The sequence below is a fragment of the Malaya genurostris genome, chromosome 1, assembly GCF_030247185.1.
Source record: "Malaya genurostris strain Urasoe2022 chromosome 1, Malgen_1.1, whole genome shotgun sequence".
Taxonomy (NCBI): Eukaryota; Metazoa; Arthropoda; class Insecta; order Diptera; family Culicidae; genus Malaya; species Malaya genurostris.
Window position 1 is genome coordinate 12,727,901 of NC_080570.1, and position 19,697 is coordinate 12,747,597.

A 19,697-nucleotide genomic window follows, 5' to 3' on the forward strand; every position below is an offset into this window, starting at 1 on the left:
AATGGAAATTGCACATTCGATCGGAATATTTCGAATCGATCGACGTACAGAATAGGGGTGATTACCTACGTTAAAGCGTGTTATTTTCCGATAGTGTGAACATAGTATAAATAACATGATATAATTGTCAGTAAAGCACAACCCTGCTAGCATTTTCCGTCACTATGTCAATTGACAAGCTGTTCAACACAATAGCAGTTTTCCATCAAAGTAGCCATGTAATCATAATAAAACAAAACTGAAAACTGGTACAACCATTTTTGTTTTTTGTCCTAAGAGATGCCTTTTTTTTTTGTCATTTGCTGCTCAAAAATATTGCCATTTGAAGCAATAAACCTTCGAAACGTTGGCAATAAGCGTGAAACGGTAACATCATCCATGGCTAGGAGAAGTATCTGCCTTCTTATTTTCTTTTCCGGATGTTGTAACCGTACTTTTTTTCTTTCCTACCTGCGACGTAGGCATTTTTGCAGTTTGTGACGGCGACAATGCGGTTTTAACTTCACATATTACTAACGTTAAAACATGTTATTTTCTACAGGTGTGAACACAGTATTAGTTTGGGCGTGTTAAAACAGTTACAGAAGATTAGGAACAGATCACAAAAAACCACATCTGAAAGTCGCAACATAAATTATTATTAATCTTATTACTATTAGCACAGATACGAACTAGCCTCCACAACAACAAAAAACATGCTGCTTACGTAGCTAATAAAATTTGACAAGAAGCGTTGACTTGAACCGAACAGTTAAAAAGCTAGCCTAGATATGCAACTCGGTGCTAGTGTTTAGTAACTCGGGATTAGTACTAGAAACCAACTGCATGCCACTGATTTGAACCGATGGTTTGGTAGCATGCAAACCACGTGCAGCGACGGCAGATCCCGAGGTGGACTTGATGCGCCTCGGAGACTGCCGTCGGCTACGCCGTGCATCAACGAACGCGTTGCAGATCGAACGCTTCGTCCTTTGTACGTACATGCTCGGTGGTTTGCGCTTCGTCAGCCCATGATCCTGCCGGAAGTAGTACATCAACAATGCGAACAATGCACACGTTGGAATCACACCGCAGAAGAAGATATACAGGAACCGGGTAAATCCGCTGCCGGCTGAAATTAAACAATTCAATCGGTCGATTAATCCTCCACTGAAAAACTCATTCACCATTCACCTACCATTAGGATCCGAAGCCGGTCCACTATCCTCCGAGCCCCCGTTGCCGGGACTGTTACAGAGCGGTGGGGCGAAACCTTTACTACAGTGGCAGTGTCCTTCGCTGTTACAAATCCCATTTCCGTTGCAGTTTTCCGGACACTCGATACCGCTACCCTGCGTCCGTAGGCTAGCCACTGGCATACAAATTTGATTCAAACACATTTTCCCTTCGCCACACCGGGCACCGTCCGGCGCCAAACCGGGATCGACTTTCTGCAGTCCCAGATCAACGATTGCCGAACGGCACGGTATCACACTGCCATTGTAGGTCATAAAACTGTGCGACAGTATGGCCACCGATTCCATACCAAACTCCAACCGTTCGTTCAGATGCCGACAGTGCAGCATTCCACAGTACACGTCACCTTCGTCACATTTGATGTACTCGTTTTTCACTCGATTGTAGCCACAGTTGCCATGCCGAGTACCTTCTTCGTTTTTCTTGTAGCACTGCTCGGACGATTTCCCCGTTGGACCCCACAACAACCGGCACTGATCATTCTGCGATCGACACGATCCCTTATAGCAGAAAGCTTTTCCATCGTCGCAATTTTCCGTGTCCCGTTTGAACACATCATTCGGACAGTACTCCGATTCTCCGGAACAGTATTCCGGCAAATCACACTCACCTTCCGCTTCTCGGCAAACCGTTCCACCGATTTTCGGTTTACAAGTTAGCAAATCGCAACACTCTCCGGTGGCACACGAAGCGTTCGAGTGAAGCATACAGGTTCTTGGATTGCAACACGAATTATCGCAGAAGTCCGGTAGTCCACAGTCACACTGTTCGCCCGGTTCCACAAAGCCATTGCCGCAGACCGGCGAATCAAACAGCTGAGTAGGTTTATTTTTCAGACAATAGTTCATCCCGTGATGGAATGCTAAATTTAGCTGATCGATGCTACAACTGCTCCAATGCCGCGGGGCAACCGAAGAACTCGAAGCCGACATGATGCACCGTTCCTCCGGACATTTGCAATCGACCGTGTCGTGCTCCATCCCAAAGTTATGACCCATCTCGTGGGCAACCGTCGTCGCCTGTACGCCAATAATCTCACTGTGATACATTTCAACTCCCCCGCTGAATTCGTACGTACAAATTGGACCCTTCAGGGCCTTCCCAACTACACCCCCTTCAAAGTGTTCCTTCGTGAACAACTGTGCATTGTCGTTCGGGTGATCCTTAATCAGTACCTTCTTGCGATAGTGTAGGAAGTTTTTCAGTGTGATTTCTCCATCACTGGACAGTTCGATCTCGTTTGCCTCATTCCAGATCACCACTCCGACCAGTCCTATGAAGATGTTCAACGGTTCGTACAGGGCGTTGATGATGTTGGTTATATCCTTGCAGTACTGCTGGACCACTTTGAAGTTCTCTTTCATGCTCTTGAACATCTTGTTATCGATGACGATCACCAGCTCCACGTAGCTGGAGTGTTTGTTCGCATTGTACGGACCCCGGATCGGAGAGGTGGTCTTGACGGTACCGCGTTTGTGCTGCGAAAGTGGAAGAACGGTTACTGAGTTGAAGCCGATACGAACTACGTGGTCTACTTACCCGTGACAATCGTTGGAATTCGGATTCGCGGTGAAGATTCGGATCGTGCGTACTGTTCGAACCTCCGTCGTAGCCACATTTTGCCTCCGTCAGTAGGTCTGAGTGTCTGAAATTTACAATGCAAAAGGTTAAAATTTCAACAACAAAATTCTGAAATTTTGGTCGACTTCGAAGTAAGCGTGTCTGGTTGGGAAACAGAACCGATTTCGTTCAGCACACTGCCAAACATTTGGTAATAGTGTTGCCTGGAGGTGTTTATTAAAACGAGCAGCTTTTTACACAGAATCTGAATATTGGAAATTCAGAGCCAAAGCCTTATGCAGTCGATCCAGGAGAAATTTCGACTTTCTGGATCATCAACAAAAAAACAAACATGCTGGAAAGTTTGGTCACAATCTAGAGCAACTGTTTTCGGGAAATTTTTATTTTTACTCTACTTTTTGCTTTTTATACTTCAAACTTCCTACTTTTCACTCTTTAAATTTTCAATTTTTATTTTCACTTACTGCATTTATCTTAACTTTTTACATTTTACTCTTCACTTTCTACATTTTCCTATTTATTTTCTAATTTTTCAATTTTACTTTTTACGTTTATTGCAGAGGTGGAAATAAGCCCATTTTGCGCATGAAAATGTGAATCAAGATTTCAGGTTCTGAATCATAAAACCGAACACCGTGAATTAAAAAATTTGGTTACAAAACTAAAATTGCGATTTGGTTTTAAATTGTGGGAAATAAAATTAAAAATCTTTTCAAATTGAAAGTAAAACCAAAATTTATCTTATGCTATGTTCACACTATGAGTTAAAACAAGTTTTAACTCTGATTTCATGTTTTAAGCCAAATAACATGTTTTACTTTTGCGTTATTTCATACTCAGAAACGTCACATTAAAACATGTTTTCCCGATATAACATGATATAATTGTCAGTAAAGCACAACCCTGCTAACATTTTCCGTCACTTTTCGACTATGTCAATTGACAAGCTGTTCAACAACCGCAGTTTTCCATCAAAGTAGCCATGTAATCATAATAAAACAAAACTGAAAACTGGTACCAACGTTGCCAGGTATACCGATTTCTCGGTATTTATACAGATTTTTGACCTCTATATCACAATACAGATATATTCTCCCAAAATACCGATAATTCACGGATCAAACAGATAAGTACCGATTTTGGTTTTTAACTTGAATAGATATGAGAAAGGTTGTCGTGGGACCTTTTTTTTTGATCATCTTTTCTACTACTTCTGTAGAAGAGATATTGATACCGATATGATACAGATAGATTTTTGCGCCGACTACATATTTTTGGAAAAATTACCTGGCAACGCAGATAGGTACAATCATTTTTCTTAGTGTGAACAGTGCGGTTTTAACTTTATATTACTATCGTTAAAACATGTTATTTTCAGCCAGTGTGAACATAGTATTAGCAAAAATCATTTTCGTTTACTGTGAATCAAAAAAATTAGCCTATTTCCACCCCTGGTTTATTGTTTACTTTTTTCGTTTTTACTCTACACTTTTTACTTCATGCTTTTAATGTTTTTTTTATTATACCTGCAATTTTTCACTTTTTACATTATACTTTACTTTTCGTTGTTATTTTTACTGTTCATTTTTAACTTTTTGCTCTTTACTTTTAATGTTTTACTTGTTCTTTCTTACTTTTTTTCCACTTCTTACTTGTAACTTTTTCCTTTTTTACTTTTTATTTTTTCCTTCTTACTTTTTACATAATACTCATTACATTTTACTTGTTATGTATTACTCGTTACTGCTTGTTTTTTACTCTACTTTTTAGTTTTAGCTTTTCTTTACTTTATGCTTTTTATTATTTACTCTGTACGTTTTACTGTTTACCTTTTACTTTTTTCTTTGTCCTCTTTAGATTTTACTGTTCACTTTTGATTTTTACTCTTTACTTTCGTCACTTTAAACTTTTTACTTTTTACTCTACTTTTTGCGTTTTACTTTTTACTATACTTTCTCATTTTCCCTTACTGCATTTATCTTCTAAATTTTTACATTTTACTCTTCACTTTTAACATTATCCTATTTATTTTCCATTTTTCTGCTTTCTCTGTACGTTTACAATTTTATTTTTTACGTTTATTGTTCACTTTTTTCATTTAACTCTTCATATTTTACTTTATACTTTTAACGTTTTTTTCTTGTACCTGCAATTTTCCACTTTTTACATTTCACTTTACTTTTCATTGTTATTTCCACTGTTCACGTTTTGCTCTTTACTTTTAACGTTTTACTTGTTATTTCTTACTTTTAACTCTTTTATCATCTCTTACTTTTTATTTTTTCCTTTTTACTTTTCACATATTACTTATTACATTTTACTGGTTATGTATTGCTCGTTACTGCTTATTTTCTACTCTACTTTTTACTTTTAATTTTTACCCTTTACTTATTTTTCACTTTAAACGTTTTGCTTTTTACTCTACTTTAACATTTTTTGCTTTTCACTTACTGCATTTATCTTCTAAATTTTTACATTTCTCTTTACTTTTGACATTTTCCTTTTTATTTTCCAATTTCACTTCTTTCTCTATTATTTTCGTTTATTTTTTACTTTCTACGTTTTACTTCACATTTTTCACTTTTTCTTCACCTGTTACTCTTCACTTTTTGCAATAACCCATTTACTTTTCACTTGTTACTGTTGTTTGTTCTTTACTTTCTACACTTTACTTGTTGTTTCTTACTTTTTATTACTTATTTTTCATTTCTTACTTTGTTGGATAGGAGAGTTGGCATCACTGGGAGTTCGATGCGGAGTCCTGGTGCTGCTCTCAAAAAAGCAGACCCTGTCAGCTTGGAGCGAACGCCATCTTCAGTTCAGCAACGCCATCGCACGGCATCACATTCAACCTATCATGTCAATTGTATGGGTTCACAGTGCTGCCATTTTGGCGCGAACGAATTTGACATTTCTATCACCATACTTCTATGTACGAGATTCGATGAGGACTCGCCTGAGGGCGCCATGTTCGCAAAAAAGGATGTTGCCAATGATTTGTTCGGGAAATGTGAGAGCTGGATATCTTGTTAATATGATGTCTTTGCAAAAAAGTCTAATTTCAATGTGTTGTTTGATATGTATAGTTGAAAATTTGGTCGAAACAGTAATTTTCAGTGATAGTGCAGCTGTGGCAAATGTGTGTATTTAGTAGTGAGAGTGCTATTTATTGTTATTATATATAGTTTATTTATCCCCGGTTTTAACCTAATTCTGGTCGTTCACCGGCGAATACTATTTATTGAATAATATTGATTCGCAAAACTTAAAATGCTCAAGCGGCGAAAACTGAGAATTTATCGCCCCAAAGTTCAACGATATTAACATTTACTGCTTTTTTATTTTTTACATTTACATTTTTACTTCTTTCACTGTTGTAGTGTAGATCATGATCATGGATATGACTTACTTTAGGGGCGCCTTTTCAAAATTTACCCTTTGAGAGAGTGATAAGTTTTCGATCGTGAATATCTGTTGCTGTATCAAGCGTATCAACATAATTTTTGCTACACGTCATCGGAAATATGATCATCAATCTAAGATAACATTTTCAGTTGTATAACATAATCACAAATAATTCAAAATTAAAGTTTTCTGAAATGTTTGGTATCAACCAGTATCAAATAAGAAAGCTCATGACGCCTTTCTGGTACCTTGGTAGCTATAAAATGTCAACACTAGTAGCATTTCGTTCATTCTAGCCCGCGCAGTTGACTGAGCAAGGAAAGTAAAGCAAGTGCATCATTTCGGTTGGTTCAGGTCCAGAGCTTAGTTCCAGTTCCAGTATCGAGAATTCAGTCAGTATTGAATCAATTGCGGGGCGTCCGCAGAGCCAGTTTCCCTTCAAAGAAAATCGACTGCGTCATCCTGCTGCTGGTCGTTTGCATTGCAGCAAAATATAACGGAAAGTGGTTAACGATGGGAACATTAGGTAAAGTCAGCCCTTCTAATGGCTCCATTTGTTATCTAAAGAAGTATAAAGATGCACCAAAAAAATGGAAAAATATGCACTCACTTTTTTCAGAGATGGTTGAGCCGATTTCACAAACTTATATTCAATTGAAAGGCCTAATTGTGCCGTAGCCTGCTATGGAATTTCATTTGGATCCGACTTCCGGTTCCGGAGTTACATGGTAATATGTGAAAATTAGAGAAAAAGTGTGCTACTTTTAAACGGCTCAACCGATTTTCACAAACTAAGATTTAAATGAAAGGTCTTATAGTTTCTTAAAAATTTAACATGTTATCCGGATCCGACTTTCGGTTCCGGAACTAAAGCGTGATAAGTGGAAAACTACCAATTTCGTTAGTATTTTTCCACGAACGATGGTGAAAAATAGGTACAAATACCATAAAACTGTGTAACGAGTACAGAATTAGAATAGATATTTTTGTAAATAATAGTTAGTAGGTGAATGATCTTTAATAATAATGTTTATAGATTCTTGTATTGAAATTTAATATAATAAATATACGAAACGATATTAAAAGAGGTTCACAAAATCGAATCATCCCGTTATGATGAAAAAGCTCTAAGTAAGAGATTTGCCCTAAGACACAGCAGCTGATTTCCCGCCGTTCTTAGTACGCGCCAATTGCTTTCTGCTTTGCCTGGCGTCGCAGCCGATGGGGTGTTTGTTTGGGTTACCGAAAGAGGCCATCGACCTTTACAAAGTTCATGACCGCGTTGATCTTTCGGGAGAATGCTCTGTTTCGCTCTGATGACTGGTCTGGCGGTGGGTTGGTTTGATTGGGGTCGTTCGCAGAAACGAGATGCGATCATGCGACTGGGGAAGTTCGGGTTGATCAATGCGAATTCGGAACTATCGCTATTATCCACTTCGTGGAAAATGCGTCAGATCCGCTAACGAAGATGTACAAACCGCGGTTATTCTGAGGATTCTCAAAGCCCAATAAACCACTTTGAACTTATCAGTGGAAGAGGCAAGAGTGGTTCGATTTCAGTTCGCGCCGTGTTGTGTTTAGTTTGGTAAATTTAAATGTAACTTGAAATTCTTCATCAAAATGTAAATTCGTTCCTTTCTCAAACAGAATAAAAACCCAGTTAGATTCCCTATCGGTAATTTGGCGGTTCGAGTGTGTGTTGAAACCAAGAAATCAAGGTAAACTCACAAATGTTGACACTACCAAGGTGCACGTGCTTATGCGTTTTCTGTGCAATGGCAATTTCTTTCACAGGTTTGTGGCTACCGTCGAAGTACCCGACACATCACACCCGTACATTAGAGACCGCTCTTGACCCCACGATCTGTCTCAAGGTTTGGTCCCGGCGATACACTGGGCCGGAAGAAGGCAGCATCCGTCAATCTTGCGCCTTGGCAGGGTTAGTAGACAACCATCTTCAACGCTGTTAAGTTTTCTGGTGACGATCGGAAAACTCGACGGCAGTATCCCGTCGTCGTAAGTCCACAAATCGGCGGGGGAGACCAACGTCGCCCGTTCAGCTCGATCGAGGGAAACGCACTCGTCGCAGCATCGCGTCGCATCGTTAGCATCATCATCGTCATCATCAGTAGCACCAGTAGGAATCGCCGTCTCCCGCCAACACGTAAATCCTAGGTCGTGAGTACAATATATATTTGTTGTGAAGTCCATGCGCATGGGGGCACTATTGACGGCCTTACCCTACCGTCGAATTTGCATATCGACATATAATAATTAAAGAAATTGCCAAGTGATTTGCACAATGAGATAAGAGGCAAGTGAGGTGCACAATGAACACCGAAAGCACGCACCGCAGACAATAAAAAAAAAAAAATCGCCAGTTAGGATAGATGAGGGAAAGGAGAAAGAATGAAAATAGCTAGCTAGCGTAGAGTGAACAGAGAACATGATCGGGAAAACCGATAAAGGCCAATAAATGTTGGATTTGTGATTTTGTAAAAACCTTTTTTTGTGATTTGATGTAGTTCTTCAATTTTCAGATTGATGAAGCTTTTCAAGTCCAGAGTTCCGCCTCGTTTGTAGTTTTTTTGTTGTATTTTGTTTATACTGGGGAGGTTGGCCCTGAAACCTACCGGAACCACTCTCAAGTTTTCTGCAGATGGGTTAATTTGGGAAGTTAGACTTTGCCCGTGATGATTACGACCGTGTGAAAATATCGTTTTCGGACTGAGATCGCATTGAACATTTCGGACGTGACGTAGTTTGTATGACACGCGCGACTCGGACGCGCTTTTGGTCGACTAGCTTGCTTCCACCCTACAAAGAGGGAAACCGGAACCTTCTCCCGAGAAGTCTCAAAAGGCCGGGCAGCCACACATCTGGCGGGTGGTCTCTCATCGAGAGTGGCGCATAAATCACCCGCTTACACCCCTCGGAAGCACGTTCAGGCGGTCCAGTTACATTGGCGCCCAACAAAACCAGGCATTTTTCGTTTTTTTCTTGTTTAGTCAGTTACTAGTTATCTCCCGTTTTCTTTTCGGTATCGCCAACCTACATTGGCTAATATTTTTCTTTCCGATTTACATTCTGAAGAAAATTAACAATCCTCAACCAAAACAAAAGGCACACTTTGCAGTTAGTACAGTGTCTTCTAAAATATTTCGATAAAGGGGAAATTTCTCAAATTTTCTTCGATAAAAACAACATTATTGTGTACAGTAAATCATAATTTACATTTACTGATATTTATTTATTTATTTATTTGCTCGCATGTTAATATATTTTCGTTTATTTATTGTATTGTTATTTACATATTTATTTATTGCATAAAATATTTACATTATATTATTACATTTTTTTTCTATTAAACATTCATCAAAAATTATTAAACCTACATATAACATATAACAATTTGAACCTTAATAACTTAAGGGAACATAAAGAAATTCAATTAAAATCGCAGACTTCGACGCGTTATTCATCCTTTGATTGATACGCGATAACATTTAAAAAAATGAATCGTCTTTTTCCACACGCGGAAGACCTTAACCAGGAAGAGGTTGACTATGAATTAATGATTCGTCAACAACCAGAAGAAGCGTTTAAGCTAGATCTGGTAGGGAAGCAAAGACGATTACGAAGCTTGTTCAGGGAGGACCAAAACGAAGGTCGAAATTATCGGTCGACAGTCAATATTGGCGACGAGGCTCCTCATATTGAAGGGAGAATCACAACGTTAGAAAAAGCTTTGGCGCGAAGGGTAGAACCGAAGCTGGAATCGAGAGTTTTGCATTATTGGTACCGGGTAAAAAGGTGTTTAGCGGTAACTGAAACCGAGAAAAAAATGCGTCGAGATCTGACACGGCGAATTGAAAAGGTCATGCAAGATTTTCAGTTTGGGCCACCACTCTCCCCGTATAAGGACCAAATAAATAATATGATTTCGGGGGCCGAAGGAAGAACAGGTAGCGTAGGACAGGCACAGACCACTTCTCAGGAGACAATGCAACAAACTAGCGAGCCCGTTCCCAATAATTCAACAAACACATCGAAGGGGGCTATTCCAAAACAAACCCCAGTGATTGCGGACACGATTACGGTGTCGAGGCAGGAATGGGCAGATATGCAAAAGACACTAGCGGAGTTAATGGAGCAGGTTAAAGCCAACAACGTACGAAACACAGAGAACAGATCGCCAGAAACTACCGACTGGGAAAACCAGCACCACATAAGACCCGTCTGTGAAATTGCGGAGAAGAAAAACAACAACAGTCAGCATCGGATGCTACCAACACCGTATTTACAACCAGGTTTTTCGGAACTAGATCAAGATACTGATTCCAGCGGAAACGACTCTGAACAACACGAACGGACGTGGAGCAAAAGCAGGGTAGATGATTCATATTCAAGCCACGGAAGCCAGCGATCAAGGCACTCATGGTGCTATCCTGGTCCACCCCAACGTAGACTGCAACACAGGAGACGAAATGAGGGGCAGGGACGTGTAGAAAAATGGAAGCTGCGTTTCACAGGTGAGTCAAGGTCCACGACGGTAGAAAACTTTCTTTACAAGGCAAGAAAGTTGGCCGAACGAGAGGGAGTCTCGAAGCAAACACTACTGCGAGACATACACATGCTACTCGAAGGATCGGCAGCGGACTGGTTCTTCACATACGTCGACGAGTTGGACACATGGGAGGCTTTCGAAACCAGCATCACCTACCGGTTCGGAAATCCTAACAAAGATCAGGGGATAAGGTCTAGGATACAAGAACGAAAACAACTACGAGGGGAACAATTCGTTGCCTTCGTATCTGAAATAGATAAATTGAACCGCATGTTATCCAAACCACTATCAAGACGGAGGAAATTCGAAGTGATTTGGGATAACATGCGACAACACTACAGGTCTAAAATCTCTATCGTAGAAGTTAACGATTTGCAACACCTGATCATGCTTAATCATCGCATTGATGCTGCGGATCCACAGATGCAACATTCGGCAAATGACAACTTAGTTCGAAGACCAATCAATCAAATCGAGGCAGAAGACAGCGAATTTGACAGTGAGCATTCAGCCACACTAAACGTGATAGGAAGCCGCATCGATAGAAACCCAAGAGGACCGTACAGCCCAAGGCAGCCTAGAGAACAGCAACAAACCTACGGGATTAGACCCAATCAAGAATCTGTCCCTATGAAGTGTTGGAATTGTCAAGACGAGGGACACGGATGGAGACAATGCAAGAAGCCAAGGCTGATTTTCTGCTACGGTTGCGGCAGTTTGGGACGTACAATTCGTAACTGCGAACGGTGCTCAGGTCCCAAAACGGAACGAGTACAGCAGGGAAACGAATAAAGGGGTGGGAGGCAGGGAATTCGATCACCCCGGCGAAAAACGCAATTCCCGACCCAATTAAACACAACCTAAACTACGATCCACTATTACAGGTTTACCACGTGAAAATTCGAGCAAGTAGATGCCCACATCTTAAAGTAAAAGTATTTGAGACGGAACTCGAAGCCCTTTTAGATTCCGGGGCAGGGATCAGCGTACTAAACTCATTAGAACTAGTTGAAAGATACGGTTTAAAAATGCAGCCAGCTTCGATTCGAGTTTCCACTGCGGATGGAACGAATCACAGGTGTCTCGGACTACTCAATATTCCGTTTACCTTTAAAGGGGTAACTAAGGTAATTCCCACGATTGTGGTACCTGAAATATCGAGGAAATTGATATTGGGAGCAGACTTTTGGGATTCATTCAAAATAAGGCCTATGATTGACTTGGGGAGAGGACCAGAAGAATTAGAACTAATTAAACCAGAGCCAGAACCGTTGATATGCTTTACCATCGAACCGGCGAATACTTTACCAGAGGGTGATAAAACAGAAGAGTTTGACGAAACCCTCGACATTCCGATATACGAAGGGCCAACCGATTCAACGCCAGATCCAGACAATATAGAAACGGAACATGACCTTACAACGGAGCAACACAAACAACTGGCCAATGCCGTAAGAAGTTTCGCATTGACTTCCACGGGCAAACTGGGAAGAACACACCTAATAGAACACGAGATAAAGCTACAAGACGGGGCGGTTCCTCGCAATCCACCTATGTACAGATGTTCCCCGTACATTCAGAAAGCAGTGAAGGCGGAGGTGGAACGGTTCAAGATGTTGGATGCAGTCGAAGAGTGTTATTCAGAATGGACTAATCCCCTTGTACCGGTATTAAAAAAGAACGGTAAAGTTAGGGTATGCTTGGATTCTAGAAAGATAAACAAACTAACAATCAAAGATACCTACCCAATGCGAAATATGCAAGACATATTCCGACGATTGGGAAAGGCAAAATATTTCTCAGTGATAGACCTCAAAGACGCCTACTTTCAGATCCCACTGAAAGAGGAAAGTCGGAACCTAACGGCATTCCGTACAGCTGAAGGAGTCTTCCGGTTCAAAGTCCTTCCGTTTGGATTAGTGAATGCTCCATTTACTATGTCACGACTGATGGCCAAAGCATTAGGCTCGGATTTAGAACCAAGGGTTTTCGTTTATCTGGATGACATAGTCATAGCAACGGAAACATTTGAAGACCATCTAAAACTACTAAATATTGTGGCGGAGAGACTCCAGAAGGCAGGCCTAACCATTTCACTCGATAAATCAAGATTTTGTCGGAAACAGGTCATGTATTTAGGTTATCTCCTAAATGAAAACGGTGTGACAATAGACAGCAGTCGCATTCAACCCATTCTAGACTATGCCCGCCCCAAAAGTCAACAAGACATACGAAGACTAATGGGATTAGCAGGGTTTTACCAGCGATTCATCAAGGGCTACAGCAGAATTACGGCCCCGATCACCGACTTGCTGACAAAAGAGAACCGGCGCTTCACTTGGACAAGAGAAGCCGAAGAAGGCTTTAACGAATTGAAGTCGGTCTTAACTTCTGCACCGATACTAGCGAATCCAGACTTTTCGAGGCCATTCACCATCGAGTCCGATGCATCCGACCGGGCAATTGGAGCAGCACTATTACAAGAACAGGAAGGAGAAAATCGCGTAATAAGTTATTTCAGTAAGAAACTAAACCGAACACAACGTCGCTATTCGGCAGTGGAAAAGGAATGTCTCGGAGTATTATCGGCCATCCAGCATTTCAGACACTACGTTGAGGGAACGAAATTCCGGGTAGTGACAGACGCCAGAAGCCTGTTATGGCTGTTCAACCTGGGTACGGAGACTGGAAACGCTAAACTACTCCGATGGGCCCTACGTATCCAAGCATACGACTTCGAACTTCTCTATCGCAAGGGAAAAGCAAACGTGTTAGCAGATTGCTTATCGCGTTCAACAACGATCGGTACTATAGCCTTACTGTCTATCGATCCAGAGTATGAACAGCTATTGGACAACATAAGGGCGAAGCCGGAGAAACACAGCGAGAAAAAAGTTATTGACGGAAAGATATTCCAATACGTGAGAACCAAAAATAGACAAAGCGACGCACGGTTTGCTTGGAAGTACTACCCTCCGAAGAACGAGAGAAGAGAAATCATTCGTAGGGAGCATGACAAGGCGCACTTCGGTTTTGAAAAGACCTTGGCCACCGTGAAAGAGCACTTCTATTGGCCCAAAATGACCAACGACATTCACTCATTTTGCCAAGAATGTCTGCGATGCCAGACAAGCAAGTCGGGGAACGTTAACGTCACACCGCCAATGGGAGCCCAGAAGCCAGTCGAATACCCGTGGCAATTCGTGACTCTAGACTATATAGGCCCATTACCACCATCGGGAAGGAATCGAAACACCTGTCTTCTTGTTGCCACCGACGTGTTTAGTAAGTTTATCTTGGTCCAGCCATTTCGAGAAGCAAAGGCGAGCTCGTTGGTAGATTTCGTGGAAAACATGATCTTCCGACTGTTTGGTGTTCCAGAAATTTTATTGACGGATAACGGTTCACAGTTCGTCTCCAAATCGTTCAGAGATCTACTCGAATCGTATAACGTGTCGCATTGGTTGACGCCTGCCTACCATCCCCAGGTGAATAACACCGAGAGAGTGAACAGGGTAATCACTACCGCCATTCGAGCCACACTTAAGAAAAATCATAATCACTGGGCAGACGACATTCAGGAAATTGCAGATGCAATAAGAAATGCTGTGCACAATACTACAAAGTACAACCCGTACTTCGTCGTATTCGGCCGAAATAAAATATCGGACGGCCGCGAATATAGCATCGTACGCGATAATTATCAACAGCAGGACGAAGAGGGGAAGGAGGTATCCACGCGACGAAAAGCACTTTTCGAAGAAGTAAAAGCTAACTTGGCTACAGCATACCAAAAACACGCCAAAACCTATAACCTTCGGTCCAACTCACAATGTGCAACCTATACGGTCGGAGAGAAGGTGCTCAAACAGGTCTTCGACTTATCGGATAAGGGGAAAGGGTATTGCAAAAAGCTGGCCCCTAAATATGAACCAGCAGTAGTCCGCAAAGTGCTGGGTTCTCACACTTATGAGGTGGAGGATCTAACGGGGAAAAGACTTGGTGTCTACTTCGCCAATAAACTAAAAAAGTTTCACCCGTCCAGATAGGGTAAACAAAATTGAACGGTTTGAGCAGATTTTTAAAGTAAGGTATTTTTTTCAGCTATGTACCTCTAAAAAGGGGAGACCAGATTACAAAAAAAAAAAAAAAAACACCATTAAGGGTCATACTTCTTTTAACACAATCTCGAAGGACTAGGACAGAAACACGAACATATCTGTTCTTGAGTGTACCGGGATTGGTTTAAAACGCGTTAACAAATTTAGGGAAAAACCGAAAGAGCTCGCGATACGCGAATACCCCGACACGGAAAAGCGGTTTTCTTCGCGACAACAAAGAAATCCGAAGAGATCGCGACACGTATGTAAATAATCGTTGTAAGGATATATTGTAAATAGTAGTTTAGTTTATTAGTCTTTAGCCTCCTAGCACTTACGATAATATTAGTACCTAGTTTTAGGGTTAGTTTCATATAAAACTCACGGTTCTCCAAACACAAATTTTGTCTTTAAATGGAATGTTTGCCAATCGTCAATCAGTTTACTGGCATACTCCCTGCCTTCTGTGGGGATACTTGTCCATCGATGCACAACATGCATTTGCACGGTAAATGCTCCCTACGTAAACAAATCACAAAATTAGTTTCCGTTTATAAATAGATATCTGATTCATTTATCTAGCGCGCAAGTATCCCACGTAGCAACGACCTTAGCGTTCAAGTGGATCGACACCGTTTCTCGTATGCTTTCTAATAGTCCTACTCGGTGGTCTATTCCTGACGGAGCCAACAGCCCATAGTAACAAACGCCTTTTCTGATCGGTTTTTGACATCCTCATACCTCAGTCCACAACATAGTCCACTGCAGGGGTTGATAAGCCGGGAGCGGCATACAGTTTTTATTAGTGTCGTACTCACGCTAGCGGGTTACCTAGACTGCAGTCTAACCTAAAAAAAAAAAAAAAAAAAACAACTTTACACCCAATAAGGAACGAATACTGGTTTTACTCTCCTAATTCGGGCTCCGGTTAATCCATCAGTCGCCGTTTTTTTCACCAATTCAACACTATTTAGATCGAAATTTTCACGATTCCGATCGATTTTTCCGTCGGAATAACCCCGTAGCGCACACACTATATTTTTTTTTCACTTTACTTCTCTGTTTGACGTTTCGTTAAGATGGGACGGAACTTGTATGAATGATAGACCGGCTCGCGTTCTGACAGGGCGCGTAGTTGGATTCTAGGGTATATAGAGTATGTGAGGGGTGCATGAATGAGTTTGTTTTTGTGTAATTATGTTCTTGAAGAATTTTTTATTATCGGGTAATGTCCGGTGAGTAAAATTAAATTCTTTTAAGAAAAACTTTTCGTTTCGAGGTCGCAATAAGCAAAAATCGCGGAGTCGTTACTCTGTGGAGCGAATTGCGGATAGAAACAGTTTGTTTATTTTTGTGAGGAGAGTTTGGGTCCTATAATCTCGCTATGTGCTGGGGGCAGGACGGCAAACTGGACTCGCGGTTTTCGTGTTTCACATAGGTGAATAATTTCGTGAATATTATTTTCGTTAATCGGTACGTCCAGGTGTAGAAAATAATGTTCCAGTCGTTTATTTGTGTGCTCGCTCAAGGTTCGTCGACACCTTTGAGTTGAAGCCAGTTATGTGTAGTAGGTCTTATAAATGTTGGTTAGAATGGGATGTATGATTGAGAAGGGTGAATGGAGCCCGTCAGTCATCAAAAAGTAATGTTCAACGTTCTTTCTGGTTTTCTGGTCATCGCATTAATACACTACTTATTATAGTTTAGTTTTTTTTTCTATTGGCCTTTGAAGTCGTAGTTCAGAAATTGTTAATAAATTTTCGCTGGAGACTGGAGACGAAAGTTGATGATAGTCAGTAGCAGGCCTTATCCGTGATGGTTAAGGTACTGGAAATAGAGAAGGAGCCAACATCGTTGGCGATGACCATATATGACCCCGAAAGTTTCCAATAATTTTTTTGAATGAGACTTATATGGCCTACGAAAATTTGATTGGATTTCTTATTCCAATCAAATTTTCGTATTTTTTAGGGGGGAATGATGTAACGAGTACAGAATTAGAATAGATATTTTTGTAAATAATAGTTAGTAGGTGAATGATCTTTAATAATAATGTTTATAGATTCTTGTATTGAAATTTAATATAATAAATATACGAAACGATATTAAAAGAGGTTCACAAAATCGAATCATCCCGTTATGATGAAAAAGCTCTAAGTAAGAGATTTGCCCTAAGACACAGCAGCTGATTTCCCGCCGTTCTTAGTACGCGCCAATTGCTTTCTGCTTTGCCTGGCGTCGCAGCCGATGGGGTGTTTGTTTGGGTTACCGAAAGAGGCCATCGACCTTTACAAAGTTCATGACCGCGTTGATCTTTCGGGAGAATGCTCTGTTTCGCTCTGATGACTGGTCTGGCGGTGGGTTGGTTTGATTGGGGTCGTTCGCAGAAACGAGATGCGATCATGCGACTGGGGAAGTTCGGGTTGATCAATGCGAATTCGGAACTATCGCTATTATCCACTTCGTGGAAAATGCGTCAGATCCGCTAACGAAGATGTACAAACCGCGGTTATTCTGAGGATTCTCAAAGCCCAATAAACCACTTTGAACTTATCAGTGGAAGAGGCAAGAGTGGTTCGATTTCAGTTCGCGCCGTGTTGTGTTTAGTTTGGTAAATTTAAATGTAACTTGAAATTCTTCATCAAAATGTAAATTCGTTCCTTTCTCAAACAGAATAAAAACCCAGTTAGATTCCCTATCGGTAATTTGGCGGTTCGAGTGTGTGTTGAAACCAAGAAATCAAGGTAAACTCACAAATGTTGACACTACCAAGGTGCACGTGCTTATGCGTTTTCTGTGCAATGGCAATTTCTTTCACAGGTTTGTGGCTACCGTCGAAGTACCCGACACATCACACCCGTACATTAGAGACCGCTCTTGACCCCACGATCTGTCTCAAGGTTTGGTCCCGGCGATACACTGGGCCGGAAGAAGGCAGCATCCGTCAATCTTGCGCCTTGGCAGGGTTAGTAGACAACCATCTTCAACGCTGTTAAGTTTTCTGGTGACGATCGGAAAACTCGACGGCAGTATCCCGTCGTCGTAAGTCCACAAATCGGCGGGGGAGACCAGCGTCGCCCGTTCAGCTCGATCGAGGGAAACGCACTCGTCGCAGCATCGCGTCGCATCGTTAGCATCATCATCGTCATCATCAGTAGCACCAGTAGGAATCGCCGTCTCCCGCCAACACGTAAATCCTAGGTCGTGAGTACAATATATATTTGTTGTGAAGTCCATGCGCATGGGGGCACTATTGACGGCCTTACCCTACCGTCGAATTTGCATATCGACATATAATAATTAAAGAAATTGCCAAGTGATTTGCACAATGAGATAAGAGGCAAGTGAGGTGCACAATGAACACCGAAAGCACGCACCGCAGACAATAAAAAAAAAAATCGCCAGTTAGGATAGATGAGGGAAAGGAGAAAGAATGAAAATAGCTAGCTAGCGTAGAGTGAACAGAGAACATGATCGGGAAAACCGATAAAGGCCAATAAATGTTGGATTTGTGATTTTGTAAAAACCTTTTTTTGTGATTTGATGTAGTTCTTCAATTTTCAGATTGATGAAGCTTTTCAAGTCCAGAGTTCCGCCTCGTTTGTAGTTTTTTTGTTGTATTTTGTTTATACTGGGGAGGTTGGCCCTGAAACCTACCGGAACCACTCTCAAGTTTTCTGCAGATGGGTTAATTTGGGAAGTTAGACTTTGCCCGTGATGATTACGACCGTGTGAAAATATCGTTTTCGGACTGAGATCGCATTGAACATTTCGGACGTGACGTAGTTTGTATGACACGCGCGACTCGGACGCGCTTTTGGTCGACTAGCTTGCTTCCACCCTACAAAGAGGGAAACCGGAACCTTCTCCCGAGAAGTCTCAAAAGGCCGGGCAGCCACACATCTGGCGGGTGGTCTCTCATCGAGAGTGGCGCATAAATCACCCGCTTACACCCCTCGGAAGCACGTTCAGGCGGTCCAGTTACAACTGTCTGATAAATTCTTCTAGTTTGCAAAACTTGTTAGTTTGTGGGCATAAAAGCTTAATTCGGCGGTTCTCCCTTTTCCTGGTGCAGAAAAACTTAAAAACTAGCTCACTTTGATTTCTCTGCGATACTCGAACCGATTTTCACATATTCTGATTTGAAATAAAGCTCATATTGTCTTTAAAGCTACTGTGAAATATCATCCGGATCCTACTTCCGGTTCCGCAGTTACAGGGCGATCAGTGTCAAAGTTTCCAAATCGCCACATAGATTGAGAACATGTACAATACCGAAAGAAGAAGAAAACCCAAAACGAATAATGCGTGCTTTGATCTATTTCGTACACGCTATAAAGAAACGGTTACGGATGTCTGCTACTGGTGTGTGAAATTGGTAAAAGTCGTGCAGCGGTTGATACAAATTTTAGCTATTCTATGATAAGTGCGACCGACAAAATAAACGAATGTCATTGAATTCAAATTTATTTGAAAAAAATATGCAATTTTCACAGTCGGTAGTGCAGTAAAATCGTTCCAGTTCCGGATTCGGAAGAATTAGAAATGGCGATTGAAAACTGCAAAAACGATCTCACTCGCTTTCCTTCAACATGGCCAAATCGATTTTCACAAACTTATAGGTTTGTGGGAAAGTTCCGCGAGACGAGAAATAAAAGACGGGCGCGGCGTACTCTCTAACTTGTTTATTCGTGTTCTCATTTATAACTGCGCAATTCCAGTTCTTCTTCTTATTCATTGCCAAACGACAAGGGGTGCTCGAATGCGTTTTACTGTGTAATCATTAAGAGCGTCACCACAGAATCCCC

At 41.3% G+C, this 19,697-nt stretch overlaps 1 protein-coding gene across 2 annotated transcripts in view; it reads right to left on the minus strand.

Annotated features, from left to right (window-relative positions):
* LOC131432768 (uncharacterized) overlaps positions 1–19,697 on the minus strand; it is a 126,434-nt gene that overhangs the window by 4,939 nt on the left and 101,798 nt on the right. For both annotated transcript variants that reach the window (XM_058599282.1, XM_058599276.1), the window contains exons 5-7: positions 2,776–2,881; positions 1,178–2,714; positions 982–1,111 (exon numbers count right to left, since the gene is read on the minus strand). In XM_058599282.1, coding sequence (XP_058455265.1) covers positions 982–1,111; positions 1,178–2,714; positions 2,776–2,881 — 1,773 coding nt within the window. The remainder of the gene's footprint in view (positions 1–981; positions 1,112–1,177; positions 2,715–2,775; positions 2,882–19,697) is intronic.